Below are 16,245 nucleotides of genomic sequence, written 5' to 3' on the forward strand. Positions count from 1 at the left end.
TGATTAACTCCAAACACCAAGTTCTAAAATCCTCCTTTTAGTGTATGTCCTAAAATGGTAGAATGATAATCACTTATATTATTACTAAACAATATTACGTCTATAAAGACACTAGGTTGTCACACCATAATCATTGGCGACTCTAATATTGAAGTAGTAATGAATATAAGATCTTAACAAAAGCATGCTTAACTTGGCAAATAAACTAAGTAATTCAACTGCTTCTTAGTTTATTTGTTAAGTGTTTGAGATATGTAATTTTATTGACTTCAAATCATTTTTTAGGTGATCAATCTAAAATGAGCATTAAGTACTTCTCAGACAAGTAAAATTAACCAAAGCACCAACTTGAATGATTAAAATTCAAACTTTAAAATAAAAGAAGAAGTAGAAATACATAATCAACTTACAAATGAAATCACTTTTCTGGTGCGCCAGCCGCTTAGCACACCTGTTTCCCCGCTAAGCTGCCTGTTTCAGCAGCTTACCTGACCTGGTTCCCCACTCAGCTGCCTGTTTCAGCAGCTTAGCTGACTGGTTCCACGTAAGCTACCTGTTTCAGCAGCTTAGCTGACCTGGCCTGGTGCTTGGTGTTGGCTGACCTGGCCTAGTGCTTGGTGCCTGGCTGACCTGGCTGACTTGGCTTGGTGCTTGGTGCTTGGCTTGGCTGGACAGCTTTGTGCTTCATTTCTTCATGGTGAAGCAACTTTTTTTCCTTTAGTTTGTTACTTTATTTTTGTTGGTGGCTTGGCACTTTTGGGCTGTTTTCTTTAAGTTAAGGTAAGCATTTGATTTTTGCAAGTTGTTTGGCCTACCTTAACATAGGTTTCTTCAAGACGAAGTAAGCAACCTTTTTTCAAGGCTAAGTAACCAAATTAAGCACATAGCATGCCATGCTTTAGCTTGATTACTTTTAGAAATTCATTTTGAGCTTTTGTCTTGAATTTTGGCTTGAATTCTTATCCATCTTTGAATTTATTCTTTAATATTCAATTTCCTACAAAACTCAATGAAAACTTGGACAAGAATTAATAAATAATCAATTTATTTAATCATGCAAAATTCACCTAAAAAGTGTTAATTTAAGTTGGTTTTCTAAAATTTGCATAGGATAAGTGCCGTAAAATGATGGTGAAAAGTGTATACTTTTGGCACTTATCAGAATCTCACCAAGCCTTTAAATAGGCTTCCAATCAGCCAAGATATCCTTCCATGAAGAGGAGACACATTTGGAATGAAACCTATTCACTTTGGATGAAAGTTGTTCATTTGAATTTGAAAATCTGGTTTCAACATCTCTATGTAATCGATTGTCATGATGTGGTACTCGATTGCCCAAATGTTATGTCCAAGGTGGTAGTCAATTAATACACTTGGTTAGTCGGTTACATTAGTCAGTTTTGCTTTGTAATTGTTTTCTCAATCATGTAATCTGTTACGCAGTTCAAGTAACCTATTACCAACTACCTCAAAGTTCAGGTAATCTATTACCTAGTTCTGGTAACCTGTTACTCAAGTCAAGTAACTCATTACTTAGCAATTTGACTTTGCACTTTAGACATATGCAATTCTGTAAAAATGATTTTGATTTTGTTTGAGCATTGCTACAAAATATTAATGTGAGTGTAAGGATAGAAGTATATATATGAAGACTTTTATCTATAAACATCTTGAAGCTTGAATCTTATATGTCTTCATGGTCTTCTTCTTTTTTTCATCTTGGTGTCTTCATCAAAACCGTGCCAAGGTCAGGAGCAAGATCTTCTTCACAATCTCCATTTTTTTATGATGACAAACCAATATCTTTTTGTAAATAGAGATCTGAATTTTTCTGAGGTTCATGATATGTAGATGATATAACTGTGTTGAATGTTTGATTATGCTCCCCCTATCTTGTATACTTCCCCTTTGTTATATTGTATGTGCCTGAAAATATTTGACAGAAAAATACAACTCCAACTTTTCTCTCCTTTTGAATTCATCAAAAAGAAGAAAAGTTAGTTTTGTCCAACACAATATATATATATAAGGATAACAAGATATGTTGACTTATTTACAAGCCAAGCTCATAATTTGTAAAATATGAATTTTGAATAATATCAAACGCTAGAGAATAATATATCATGTTATAGCATAGCATTGAAACAACAGTTTAAGAAATATAATTCATACATAGCAAATGGTTAGATAGAAAATAGCAAGATGTTCTGAAGTAGAATCTGAAAGCACAAATAAAAAACAACAATAGAATCATCAGTTTTGAAATAACAACAACAACATCATCAAAAGACTTAAGTAAAATCCTAGATTGCTAGACTACTACTCCTAATGATTTGGATCAGCTTTCTGAGAGTGCAAGTCCATGTAGTCCAACTGATTTGATAAGCGTATAAGCTCTTCTTGGACTTGATGATTCACTATATCGAGATCATCCATACGTGTAGTTATGTAGCCTTTAAGCGAGAACAACTCGTCCATAATCATTTGATTGGTAGGAATGGAGTCAGCAGAAGATGATTCAGAATGAAATGAGGGATGAGTAGGAGGGTCAGCAGAAGGATTTTCCTGATTTGTAGTCTATTGATCACCGTGATGCTTATAGATCATGTTAGTGGTATCTCAAAAGAAACCCATTTTGTGGATTATATCCACATCAATCTTATCGCGAGCATCGAGTGTGACTATAGATTCTCCAGCAAATGAAACACTAAAATATCGAAGTATACCAGTTATGAGAATGCCATAAGTCAATGCTCCATACTCACTTCAAGAGGTCCATATTTGTCTCATTATCATTAATGTCCAATTAATTAGAACATTGTGTTTCATAGCATACATCAATTTTAGTTCCATATCATTTACTTGTGGATGGTTTGAAAGCTTCGGAACTAAGATGTAGCTTAACATGTAATGAATCAAACGATCCTCTAAGTTTAAGTTACAAACAGATAAATATTTTGGTTTTGCATAGAGTCACTGAAAGACCTTTGCTTATGAATTTCAATTTCCCTTTGGAGTATCTACACATAGAGTAGTAGAAATCCATTTTGTTGAACCCTTCTAAGTCGCATTGAATGCTAGACTCTATTAACATTCCTATATATGGTATGTGACCGTAAAGTGAACTCAGAGTTTTGAAGTCTATGCCAATATCTTTTCCTTTGTGATAAGAGAAGATTTTATTCTTCTTAAAACTCATATTGCAGTAAAATACTCGTACAAGTTCAAAAAGGATTGCGAAAATGAAATTATTATCCTCAAAAGAACTTAACATACCATACTTTGCACGAAAAATGGGTTGTTCCATGACGTGCTCCTTGAAGGTTTTGCATTGATCCTCGTTTCACAAAAGACGTGCCAAATCCAATGTATTAACTTCATTCGGGTTTTGTTGCCTTCCTTGAGTCACATTGGTTCGTTGCTTCTTTGTTCTAGAGGATTAGGCCATGTTGTTGAGTTTTTAAAAACATAGGTTTTGAAGATTTGGAGATTTGAGGGTTTTTGATTTAGAACTCTAAACACCAAAATGATGGTAGGAATGTATTTAGGAGTTTAAATGCAGTATGAAACACCACAAAATCAAGAAAAACGGTTTAGAAAGGAAGTTTTTCGAAGTTGTGGGGGGTTACCACGGTCGGAAGGAGGGAACATGAAGAAGATGAAGTTGAAAAATAAATTATTTTTGCCTTAAATAGTGCAGAGTGTAACCGATTACCACGAATGAGTAATCGATTACTCAAACTTTCTGTTGGGGTAGTTAATCGATTAATTTATTCTATAATCGATTAAATTAGCTGGATTTTGAATAATTTTGGCCACTGATGTCTTGTACCCGATTAGCCTTCCATGGTAACAGAATACATACTCCAAAATAATAAAAATTAAGCACTGAATAGCATATAAAAGTATATATAGGCATGAATTACATATAAAGAAGCACATATAATGTATATATCAACATGTCAAGATAGATATGCTTCATCAAGGGTGCCTAGTTCTCGTCTAAGTTTATAAAAAGGTTCTTTAGCCAAAGGTTTTGTAAATATGTCTGTTAGTTGTTCATGTGTATCAACGAATTCTGAGAGAACAAATTTCTTTAGGACAAGGTCCCTAAGGAAGTGATGCCTTATATCAATATGTTTAGTCCAGAAATGCATGATCAATTCTTTATGAGATCTATAGCACTAATATTATCACATCTTAGGGGAATGCATCCTAGGTCTAATCAGTAATCTCGCAATTGTTGCTTGAGCGACAATATTTGGGCACAACAACTTCCTACAGCTATGTATTCTGCCTCGGTAGTAATTAAAGCAACATAGGCTTGCTTTTTACAGGACCAAGAGACTAGGGCATTTCCAAGAATATGACAAGTATCGCTTGCACTTTTCCTCTCAGAATTGTATCCAGCGAAATATGAATCTGAATATCCTACCAGATTACATATACTTCCTTTATGATACCATAATCCTACATCAAGTGTGCCTTAAAGATATTTTAATATCCTCTTTACAAGTGTAAGATGTGACTCTTTAGGCTTTGATTTATAAAAAGTATCGACCATTCCTTTAGAAAAACCTTTATCAGTTAAAAGGTTTGTTAAACAATCGTGCCATGCACATGGAGCTTGCTTTAAACCATAGTGGGCTTTCTTAAGCTTATAGAGTGAGAGGAATTCTTGTAGTCTTCAAACCCAGAGGGTTGTTCAACGAACACCTCTTCTTGTATATAACCATTCAGAAATGCACTCTTTACATCCATTTCATATAACTAGAAATCCGAAGAACATGCATGTGCAAGCAATAGCCTAATAGCTTCAAGTCTAGGAACAGGAGCAGAGGTTTTACCAAAGTCGATACCTTCTTCATGTTTGTATCCTTGTCCTACAAGTCTTGCTTTATTTCTTATAATAATGCCATTTTCATCTGATTTATTCCAAAAGACCCAACGAGTTCCTATAACTTGTCTTTCTTTAGGTCTAGGAACAACCTCCCAAACTTTGTTTCTCTCAAACTGGTTAAGCTCTTCTTGCATAGCAAGAATCCAATGTTCATCCTCTATTGCATCATCAATCTTGGATGGTTCCACTTGAGAAACAAAAGTCATGTTTAGACAAGCATCATTCAATTTCAGGTGAGTAGAGACTCCCTTACTTATATCACCAATGATGTTGTCAATAGGATGATATCGATGGATTCTTCATTATTTAGGTAAACCAAAGTGAATATGCTCTTCTTGTGAAGGTATATTATCATTTATTTTCAGATGCTCTGTGTTGGATGTTACATCATTAATGGATTCTTCTAAGAATTGGACTAGGAAAGTCATCATCATAAATCATGGATTTTTCTTCCAAGGTTGGATTAGTTTAATCAAAAGTCACGTGAATAGATTCTTCCATGGCCAAAGTTCTCTTAATGAAAACTCGAAACGCTTTGCTTGTAAGAGAGTAGCCAAGGAAAATTTCTTCATCGACATTTGCATCAAACTTTCCTAAGCTTTCCTTACCATTATTTTGCACATAACATATGCAATCAAACACATGAGAGTGATAAATATTTGGTTTTCTACCTTTGAAGAGTTCATAGGGGGTTTTCTTTAGAATAGGTCTTATTATGACTCGGTTGGAGACATAGCATGTCGTACTAACTGCATCTGCCCAAAAATATTTTGGTAGATTAGTTTCATTCAATATTGTATGTGTCAGTTCCTCCAACGATCTATTCTTTCTCTCTACAACACAATTTTGTTGTGGTGTTCTAAGAATGGAGAAATTGTGAGTGATACCACTATCACCACAAAATTTGTTAAAAGAAGCATTTTGAAATTATCCCCCATGATCACTTCGTATAACACCTATTTTCAAGGATTTTTCATCTTCTACTCTTTTAGCATATTCGCTAAAGGAATTAAATGCCTCATTCTTGTATACCAAGAATAGTGTCCAAGTATATCTTGAAAAGTCGTCCACTATCACAAGAGCATAGTAGTTACCACCGAAACCTTTGGTCCGAGAAGGGCCGAATAAGTCCATATGTAGTAACTACAATGGTCTATCAAAAGAAACCATATGTTTTGGTTTGAAAGAAGTCTTTGTTTGTTTACTCTTTTGACAAGCACTACATAGTTTGTCGTTCACAATCTTCATTTTGGGTAAACTAACAATCAGATCTTTCTTTACCAGTTTATTCAAATGATCCATATGAATATCAGCAATTATCCTATGCTATAGCCATGCATCATGATAATTAATAGCTAAACATTTTATGGGAAGAGATGAGTCATTTAAAGCAATCATATAGATGATATTTATTCTCTTACCAACAAGTTTAAAACTTTTGGATACCTTACCATCAATGATGCATTTGTTGAGGTAAAATGCCACATGGAATCCTTTGTCACAAAGTTGACTTATACTCAGTAGGTTGTGTTTGAGTCCCTCAACATATATAACTCCTTCTATTGTAGTAGAAGGTGGCATCCCGACTCTACCAACTCCAATGATTTTTCCTTTATTATTATCACCATATGTGATGTAACCTTTGTCCATTCGAGTGGGAACAGATAACTTTCCTTTATCGCCCGTCATATGTTTTGAGCAGCCACTATCCAAATACTCCTACAAAACAATTTAAGTAATATTAGGTATCCAATTCAGTTTGGGTCCTACATGGTTAGTACCTTTCTCTACCCATTTAAAAAGTCCTAAGGGAATACCATATTTTCTAATTTTGCAAGTATTATAGGTATGCCCGTGATTTAGAAAATAAGTGCAATTGGGTTGATGCATTTGTATCCTTGATTTAGATTTAGAAATACGATGAGTATGGATACTTTGATTTTGAAAGATAATTTTATTAGACACCTCCTTTTCATAAGTGAAGAAGGTTTGGAAAAATAGATACCTCTACGGTCAGTGGAGTGTTTTTGTATCTTCGGCATGTCATCCAATTTTGTACTACTCTTATTAAGATTATTTAGTTGAACACTAAAAGTGGAAATTTTACTTTCAAGAGTAATACAATTTGGACAAGAGGAAGAAGAAGGTTTATTGTGGAATGCGTCAATCTCAATTTTTTGTTTAACACAAATTTTAGTGAGTTTGACATATTCACTATGCAACTCATTAAAAGCATTTTATAAATCAGAAAAAGATGGTTTATTCAAAAGTTCAGTATTTCCTACCTCCTCATAATCATAAAGATGAGAGGTCATTAGAGAGAGATGAGCCTGCTCTACATTTTATGGATCTTAAGTGGAACATGAGTCATTATCCTCCCATGCAATGTAAGTTCGTCTACCTGTCTTCTTTTCAAATTTTGCCTTGAAAGGATTTTTCTTCAATGTAGGACAATCCATCTTCATATGACCAGGTTTTCCACATTCAAAACAGTAAAAGTTTTGATTTAAAGTGGAAACTTCATTTCCTTTGGTGAATCTCCTTGGTTGTCCAGCCTTACCACTTGTATTCTTTTTTTAGGAATTTACTGAACTTCTTCACCAACATGCTCATGTCTTTCATTTCCACTTTTTCTGACTCATTTGCTGAAGATTCATATGCCTCTACTTTATCTTTGAGAGAAATATTATTTCTCTTTATCTCCTGCTCTTCATGTTGTTCAAGTTGGATCAATTCCAACTCATGCTCTTGCAACTTTCCAAAGAGTGCAGCCAATGAAATCTTAGATAAGCTTTTCTTTTCTGAAATGGTTGTCACCTTTGGTTGCCATTGTCTTGAAAGTGATCTTAGAACTTTCCAATTCAAGTCATTGTTTGACAATACTTTTCCAATTGCAATCAGATAATATGTAAGTTGAGTAAATCTCTTTTGGAGCTCTAGAATTTTCTCCAGGCTTCATATGAAACATTTCGTATTCCTAGGAGAGAGTATTGAGTCTCAACCTTTTTAATTCCTTAGTTCCTTCATGGGTGGTCTCTAGAGTATCCCGTATTTCTTTAGCAGATTTACAGTTACATACTCTAAAGAACTCGTCGATGCCAAGTGCTGAAGTGGGGATGCTCTTTGCTTGAGATTATATTGCACTTTCTTTTTATTTTCATCATTTCACATGGATTTCAGCTTTAATTCCCTTTCACCATTAACAATGGTGAAGGGTTCAGAAGGTCCTTCCTCAATCGCGTTCCAAATATCCAGGTCTTGAGATTCTATAAAGATTATCATCCTGATTTTCCAGAAGTCATAGCATTCTCCAACAAAGATTGGAGGGTGATTGACGTTGGAACCTTCTCCTATAAATGATCTTGAGGCCATCTTAAATACAGGATCAGATTTGAGAATAGATTACTCAAAATAAGCTTTGGTGCCAATTGTAAGTTTAAGATGTCAACTAAGTGGGGTGAATTAGTTGTTTGGAGAATATTGCTGATTTTTCTGCTATGTTATCAAAGATTGCACATCGGATTATTTATGCAGAATTCAACCAAGTAAAGCAAAAGTAAATGACAAGAATAAGTAGAAGAAGAGTACACAGAGATTTTTTATATTGACTCACCTTCTTTTCCATCGAAGGTTACATCCAATACTCTTGCAACACATGAGATTTTTCCACTAGATAATTTGAGTTGTAATTACAATTTCTCTCCCCGATACTTTTGTACCTTACACACTCACAACTTATCTACTCACTAGATAATGTACCAACCATAACTGAGACCAGCTTGGAGGCAGACAAGACTCTAGATGAGGCTTGGGAGCGATCACATAGGTTGAGTCTTAGCTTGATGAAAATGTCAATCTCTGACAATGTCAAGCCTTGTATACCTAAGACAAATAATGAAAGGGAATTTATGAGAATGATGAAGGAGTACTCCCAATCAGACATATTGATAAGTCTATGGTGAGAGGAGGTTAAAGAAAATTAAGAATGACTCCATTCACTTGTCCATTCAGGAGCAAGGTAGCATGAGCAGATTCAAGCCAAGCAATAGGAACAAAGGAAAGGCGAAGGAAAAGATCCCCATTAAAGAAGGGAAAATACATAAAGAGATGAAGTGCTTCTTTTGAAAAAGAATGGACAGTATAAGAAATATTGTCCTAAAAGGAAGAAATGGTTTTAAAAGAAAGGTATACATTTTATTTCCGTTCTAGATGAATCATTTCTTACTAAGGGTCCTAATAATATTTGGTGATTAGACTTTGGCACAACAACTCATGTGTTACATATTGTATAGGGATTTCTTTCAATCCGAACCCAGGAAACTAAGAAGTTTCTTTACATGGGGAACAGAATGAAAGCACGAGTTCATGGCATTGGGACATACAGATTGATCCTACATAGTGAAAACTATTTAGATCTAGGAAAGTGTCATTATGTTCCTGAGTGTGTCAGGAACTTTGTTTTTGTTGCTAGGCTGGATTATATAGATTTTAATTTTAAGATTGGACATTATGGTTTTAAATTGTGTAAACATTCTAACTATTTCAGTTGTGGTACATTAGTGAATGGATTATATTGTTTCAATCTTGATTTTAAATTTAAGGAATCTTTATTTAATTTTGAACATGATGTTGGTAGCAAGCTTAAAGATTTTGATAAAAATTATGCTTACTTGTGGCATCAAATATTAGGCCATATATCCAAAGAAAGGATAATGAGGTGAACGAAAAGTGAGCTTTTACCTCTTTGGATTTTGGTGATTGGGATGTTTGTTTAGATTGTATTAAATAAAAATAAACTAAACACATATCAAAGAACCCAACCACAACAAATAGCAAACATCTTGAATTGATACACACGGATATATATCGTCCTTTTGATTTTCCATCTTGGGGTGGTGAAAAGTATTTCATCACTTTTGTAGACGATTAATCACGTTATTATTACCTATATTTGTTACATGAAAAAAACTCAATTAATTTATGTCCTAAAGGTATTCATTGACAAGGTTGGAAGGCAACTTGAAAAGAAGGTTAAGGTTGTGAGGTCTGATAAAGGTTGTAAGTTTAAGAGGGGGGTGAATTAGTTGTTGGGAGAATATGGTTGCCTTTTTTGCTATGTTTTCAAGTTTATGTGTAGTAGATTATTTATGCAAAATTCAACCAAGTAATGCAAAAGTAAATGAGAAGAATAAGTAGATGAAGTGTACACAGAGTTTTTATATTGGTTTGCCTTTCCATCGAATGTTATATTCAGTACTCTTTCCATACAAGAGAATTTTCCACTAGATAATTTGAGTTGTAATTACAATTTCTCTTCCTGATACTATTGTACCTTACACACTCACAACTTATCTACCCTTGAAATTCCCTTTTCAAGTGAACTCTTTTCCCCTTCTCAACACACCCTTGTGATAAAAGTTTACAACCAAGATGAAGAATATAACAATGGCAGGATTGCCTTTACAAGTTTTGACAAATCTATAACTTGAAACCTTAATCTCACAATATAAATACTAAGTATAAAATGCTCTTAATCTTTTGAAAATTTAGAACAAATGCACTTTGGAAGCAACTTCAAAAAATCTGAAAGTTTAACAAAGTTGCTATCAAAATGTGCAGAATTTTGTTTACTAAGTTGTGAAAATTTTGTATGATTGTGTAAAACTTTTGTTTTCGCGTGTTTAATTTGGATGTCACAATGCCTTTAAATAGGCTTCCAATCAGCCAAGATATCATTCCATGAAGAGGAGACACGATTGAATGAATCCTATTCACTTTGGATGAAAGCTTTTCATTTGAATCTGAAAATTTGGTTTGAACAGCTCTGTGTAATCGATTACCTAAATGTTTTTTCCAAGGTGGTAATCAATTAATGCACTTGATTAATCGGTTACATTAATTAGTTTTTTTTTCTAATTGTTTTCTCATGCAGGTAACTTATTACGCAGTTCCAATAACCTTTTACCAACTACCTCACAGTTCATGTAACATGTTACCTATTTCTGGTAACCTGTTACTCAGGTCAAGTAACTCATTACTTAGCAATTTGACTTTGCATTTTAGACATATCCAATTCTTTAAAAATGATTTTGATTTTATTTGAGCATGCTACTAAATATTAAAGTGAGTGTAAGGATAGATGTATCTATATGAAGACTTTAATCTATAAACATCTTGAAGCTTGAATCTTCTATGTCTTCATAGTCTTCTTCCTTTTGTTCTTTTTGTGATATTGGTGTCTTTATCAAAATTGTACCAAGGTCACGAGCAAGATCTTCTTCATAGAGGTGGTGAATATTATGGAAAGTATAATGAGAAAGGACAATCTCCAAGACTATTTACAAAGTTTCTAGAAAGTCGAGGAATATGTGCTCAATGCACTATGCCTTACACACCGCAACAAAATGGTGTGGCTGAAAGACAAAATCGTACTCTATTAGAAATTGTTAGGTCAATGTTGAGTTATTGTGATGTACCTTTATCGTTGTGGATATATGCATTAAGGACTATTGTGTATCTGCTAAATAGGATTCCCAATAAGATAGTTCCTAAAACTCCCTATGAGTTATGGACTGGAAGGAAACTCAGTTGAGACATCTCCAAGTTTGGGATTGTTCAACATAAGTAAAGGTGTACAACCTACATGAAAAGAACATTGATGCAAGAACCATTAGTGGTTTCTTTATCGAGTATCTGAAAAAGTCAAAAGGGTACAAATTTTATTATCCTAACCATAGTACGAGAACAGTTGAGTCTGGAAATGCTAGGTTCATTGAGAATGGTCAAACTAGTGGGAGTGATAAAACATGAAAGGTGAATATTATGAAGACTTCTAATAAATCTTCTTCACTGAAGATGTCTCCTCAGTTTGTTGTTCCTCTGGTTATATTACCGTCAAACAATACACAGAGACAAAAATATAATATCTAAAACTCATAGGATAAACAAATAGTTAATGAGCCGATTAATGAAGTCGTTAATGATTAAGTGATGGAAGAACCGCAAGAAATAGCATTAAGAAGGTCTGAAAGGAAAAGAAGATCACCTATTTCTAACGATTATATTGTATATTCACTTGAACATGAATGTGACTTGAACATGAATGTGACTTGAACATTGATAAGGATCCACTCTCGTTCATACAAGCCATAGAAGTGACAATTTTGAAAAGTGGCTCAATGCTGTGAAAGAAGAGTTGAAATTAATGGATGATAATAAAGTTTGGTATCTAGTTGAGTTGTCTGAGGGTTCAAAACGAGTTGGTTGTAAATGGATCTTTAAGACCAAGCGTGACTCAAAAGGCAACATTTAAAGATATAAGGCTAGACGTGCCGCCAAAGGTTTCACTAAAAAAGAGGACATTGATTATAAAGAAACTTTTTCTTCAGTCTCTAAGAACGATTCTTTAATAATTGTTATGACTTTGGTGGCTCATTATGACTTAGAGCTTCACCAAATGGATGTAAAGACCGTTTTTCTGAATGGTGACTTAAACTAGAAATTTTATATGAACCAACCCAACGGGTTAGTATCTACAGGAAAGGAAAATCTAGTGTGTAAATTAAATAAGTCAATATATTGACTGAAACAAGCTTCCAGACAATGGTATATAAAGTATAATGATATCATTACGTCATATGGGATTGTGGAAAACACTATTGACTGGTGTATCTACATGAAAGTTAGTGGGAGCAAGTTTATAATGTTAGTCCTATATGTTGATGACATCCTGCTTGCTGCAAATGATAAAGGATTGTTTCATGATGTAAAGAAGTTTCTCTCTAATAATTTTGAAATGAAGGATATGAGTGAGACATCCTATGTGATAGGAATAGAAATAATTCGTGATAGATCACGAGGATTGTTGGGATTATCTCAGAAGGGTTATATCAATAAGGTATTAGAGAGTTTCATAATGGAAAAGTGTTCCACAGGGATAGTTCCAATATAGAAAGGGGACAAATTTAGTTAAAACAATGTCCAAGGAATGATTGGGAATGTAAGGAAATGGAATCAATTCCCCATGCGTCAATGGTTGAGAGTTTAACGTGTGCTTAGACATGCACTCGGCCGGATATCAGTTTTGTTGTTGGAATGTTAGGCCGATATCAAAGTAACAGGGAATGGGCCATTGGGAGGTTGTAAAGAAGGTTCTTAGATATTTGCAAGGCATTAAGGATCACATGCTCATGTATAGAAAGTCAGATCATCTTGAGGTGATCGGTTATTCGGATTTAGATTATGCAAGATGTGTAGACTCAAAGAAATCTACATTTGAGTATGTCTTCCTAATGGCTGGAGAAGTGGTAGACAATCTATAATTGCTACTCCACCATGGAGGCTGAGTTTATGGCATGCTTTGAGGCCACAAATCATGCATTTTTGTCGCAAAAATTTACTTCAGGGCTTGACATTATAGACAGTGTAGCTAAGCCGCTGAATTTTTATTGTAATAACTTCGCATTTGTCTTCTTCTCTAAGAATGACAGGTATTCTAGAGGTACCAAACATATGGATTTAAAGTTCATGTTAGTTAAAGAAGAAGTACGGAAAGAGAATGTGTCTATAGAACATATTGGTACCGATCTAATGGTAGTGAATCTGTTAACTAGGAGGTTGTCGCTCCAGATTTACATTGGCCATGTAGAAAGGATGTGCATTATAGATAAGTTCTTGTTAATGTGATATTACATGATGTATATATACTTCTATAGATGTTTGCTTATCATTGTATGACACATTTGAATTCAATGAAAGTTTCATTTCCGTAATTAAAGTTTAAGTTATTCATATTAAATAATGTACTTGTATGATTTTAATAGATAACTTGGTGAATTTTCGAAAGGTAAATGAAGACTCAAATTAAGGTTAGTTGAGTTGAGTTGGTTGTGATACATGGAAAAGATCATGTTGCCTCATATAATTTGTGACTGTCATGATTCAACCATTCAATTCAATTAAGGATTATGATTTGTATGTTTCAATTAAAGTGCGTAATTTAAGTTATGAATCTTCAAGTCATCACATGGACCAAGTGGGAGATTGTTAGATTAATTTAATAGTCTAAGTGGTCCACGTTAAGAGAAAATACTAATTTGAATGATAGTATCTAATTTGATGGTGGTTGACAATTGATGGATCAAATTAGTAGGGGTGTATTGTTAACTCCCTCTCCTCTCACTTCATAGGTAGTTTCCATCATAGTGGAGGAGTAATAACTCATCCTAAACTCCTCTATAAATAAAGGTACCTATGCATTGGAAAATCCATGCTATCATTTGCTATCCCATGAATAGAAACACAAAGTAAAATTAGAGAAGAATTAGTGGTTGAGTAAGGAAAGTGCGATGCTTTATAGAGAAGGAAGGAAACTGAGTTCCTAATCGTAAAGGAATGCATAAAGGGAAGGCAGAGAGGTGAAAACAAAGGCAATCAGATAGGAAACCAGAAAGTGCACCAGAAAGAAGGGAAACTGAAATGGAATCAGGTATTTTTTAATCTACTTTTTATCATATGTGAATGTTATAATGTCAAGGTCCTAATGAAAAGGTTCTTATGAAGCATTAAAAGCTCATAAAAGTTTTAAAAGTATGATAGCTCCCCTAAGATTAAGAAATAAGAAAGTTTTAAAAAAAGGTTTCTCATAAGATAGGCAAAGCTAATTTTCAATTAGAATAAAATCAAGACAACTTATCATATTGCAGTTTATATAAGACAAATAAGCTTATTACATAAGAATAGTTCATATAAGAGAAACATGTATATATTAATGTAATTGAACAATTAAGAAAAATATGAATAAACATGTACATCTTTCATTTATTTTCTTTAATTTTCCACCCTTTTTATGCCATCAAACAAAAAGGTTAAAAGAGATTAACATCATTGTCAACACAAAGACAAAAAAATATACACTTGTCTCACCAAATATACAAAGATTCACAAAATAATAAACAAATATAGGTTTGGATCGTAGGGGTTTGGATTTTGGGGTTTAAGCTTCGGAAGCATAACTAACAATAGATCAAAATTGTTGGGTACCTAAGACTTGGTCTTTCAAGTTAATTAGTTGTAGGAATAAACTCCTATATTGTAGGAGAAGACTGGTTCAAGTTTGTTTCTGATTTTGTGTAACCACCTCCACAAGTAGTGAAGAATTTCCTTTCATTAGTTTATCCTCTGTAAGGCTATATATATTAGTCTAAATCTGCATAATAAATCATCAGAGTTATTCATACTTTTGTGAGTGTTGTAGTTTCTGATTCCAACAAAGCTGGTATCAGAGCTAGCAAGTTAGTATGGCAGAGAGTAGCAATTTTGCTCAACCAAGCATTCCTAAATTTGATGGAGACTACGATCATTGGAGTCTCATCATGGAGAATCTTTTGAGGTCAAAAGAATATTGGAGTGTGGTAGTGGATGGTTTCACCGAGCCTGCACCTGATGCAATATTGTCTACAGCTCAAAAGAAAACTTATGATGAAGCAAGGCTGAAGGATCTTAAAGCTAAGAACTACTTGTTTAGTTCAATCGATAAGACCATTTTGAAGACCATCACTCAAAAGGAGACATCCAAACAACTATGGGATTCTATGATGATCAAATACCAAGGAAATGCAAGGGTGCAGCGAACACAATTGCAGACATTGCATAGAAGCTTCGAGCTCCTGGATATGAAGAATGGAGAATCAGTCACAGACTATTTTGGCCGAGTTATGGTGGTGGCAAATGACATGAGGAACTGTGGAGAAGAGATGCCAGATGACAAAATTGTGGAGAAAATTTTAAGAACTCTTACAGAAAACTTCAATTACATCGTATGCTCGATTGAGGAGTCCAAAGACATTGATAGTCTCTCTGTTGATGAATTGCAAATCTCACTACTTGTGCACGAGCAGAAATTTAAGAAAACCACCAACGGAGTTGGAGAGGAGCAAGTTCTGAAGATTTTGTATGATGAACGTGGAGGAAGAGGCAGAGGAGGCATGGTTCGAGGAAGGGGGAGAGGCCGAGGAAGGTCACTGAACAGAGCAATGGTGGAGTGTTTCAAGTGTCACCAATTGGCCACTTCCAGTATGATTGTCCACAATGGGAAAGAAAGGTGAACTACGCAGAGGTTGATGAGGAAGATGCAATGTTGTTGATGGCTTTTGTGGAGACAAATAATGCCAAGAAGGAGGAGGTATGGTTCCTAGATTCTGGAAGTAGTAACCATATGTGTGGAGATAAAATTTGGTTTACAGATTTGGATGAGGGTTTTAGGCATTTTGTTAAGTTGAGAAATAATACCCGCTTAGAAGTTATGGGAATTGGGAGTGTGCGGTTCAAAATTGATGGAAATGTAA

The 16,245-nt window shown here is 34.3% G+C and overlaps 1 protein-coding gene across 1 annotated transcript; it reads left to right on the forward strand.

The window, feature by feature from the left end:
- LOC109356149 lies at positions 15,199-16,005 on the forward strand. The gene has a single exon (XM_019599486.1). It carries the CDS (start codon positions 15,199-15,201, stop codon positions 16,003-16,005), a length of 807 nt encoding a protein of 268 aa, XP_019455031.1.

The sequence above is a fragment of the Lupinus angustifolius genome, chromosome LG09 (genome assembly GCF_001865875.1).
Source record: "Lupinus angustifolius cultivar Tanjil chromosome LG09, LupAngTanjil_v1.0, whole genome shotgun sequence".
In the NCBI taxonomy this organism is placed as follows: domain Eukaryota; kingdom Viridiplantae; phylum Streptophyta; class Magnoliopsida; order Fabales; family Fabaceae; genus Lupinus; species Lupinus angustifolius.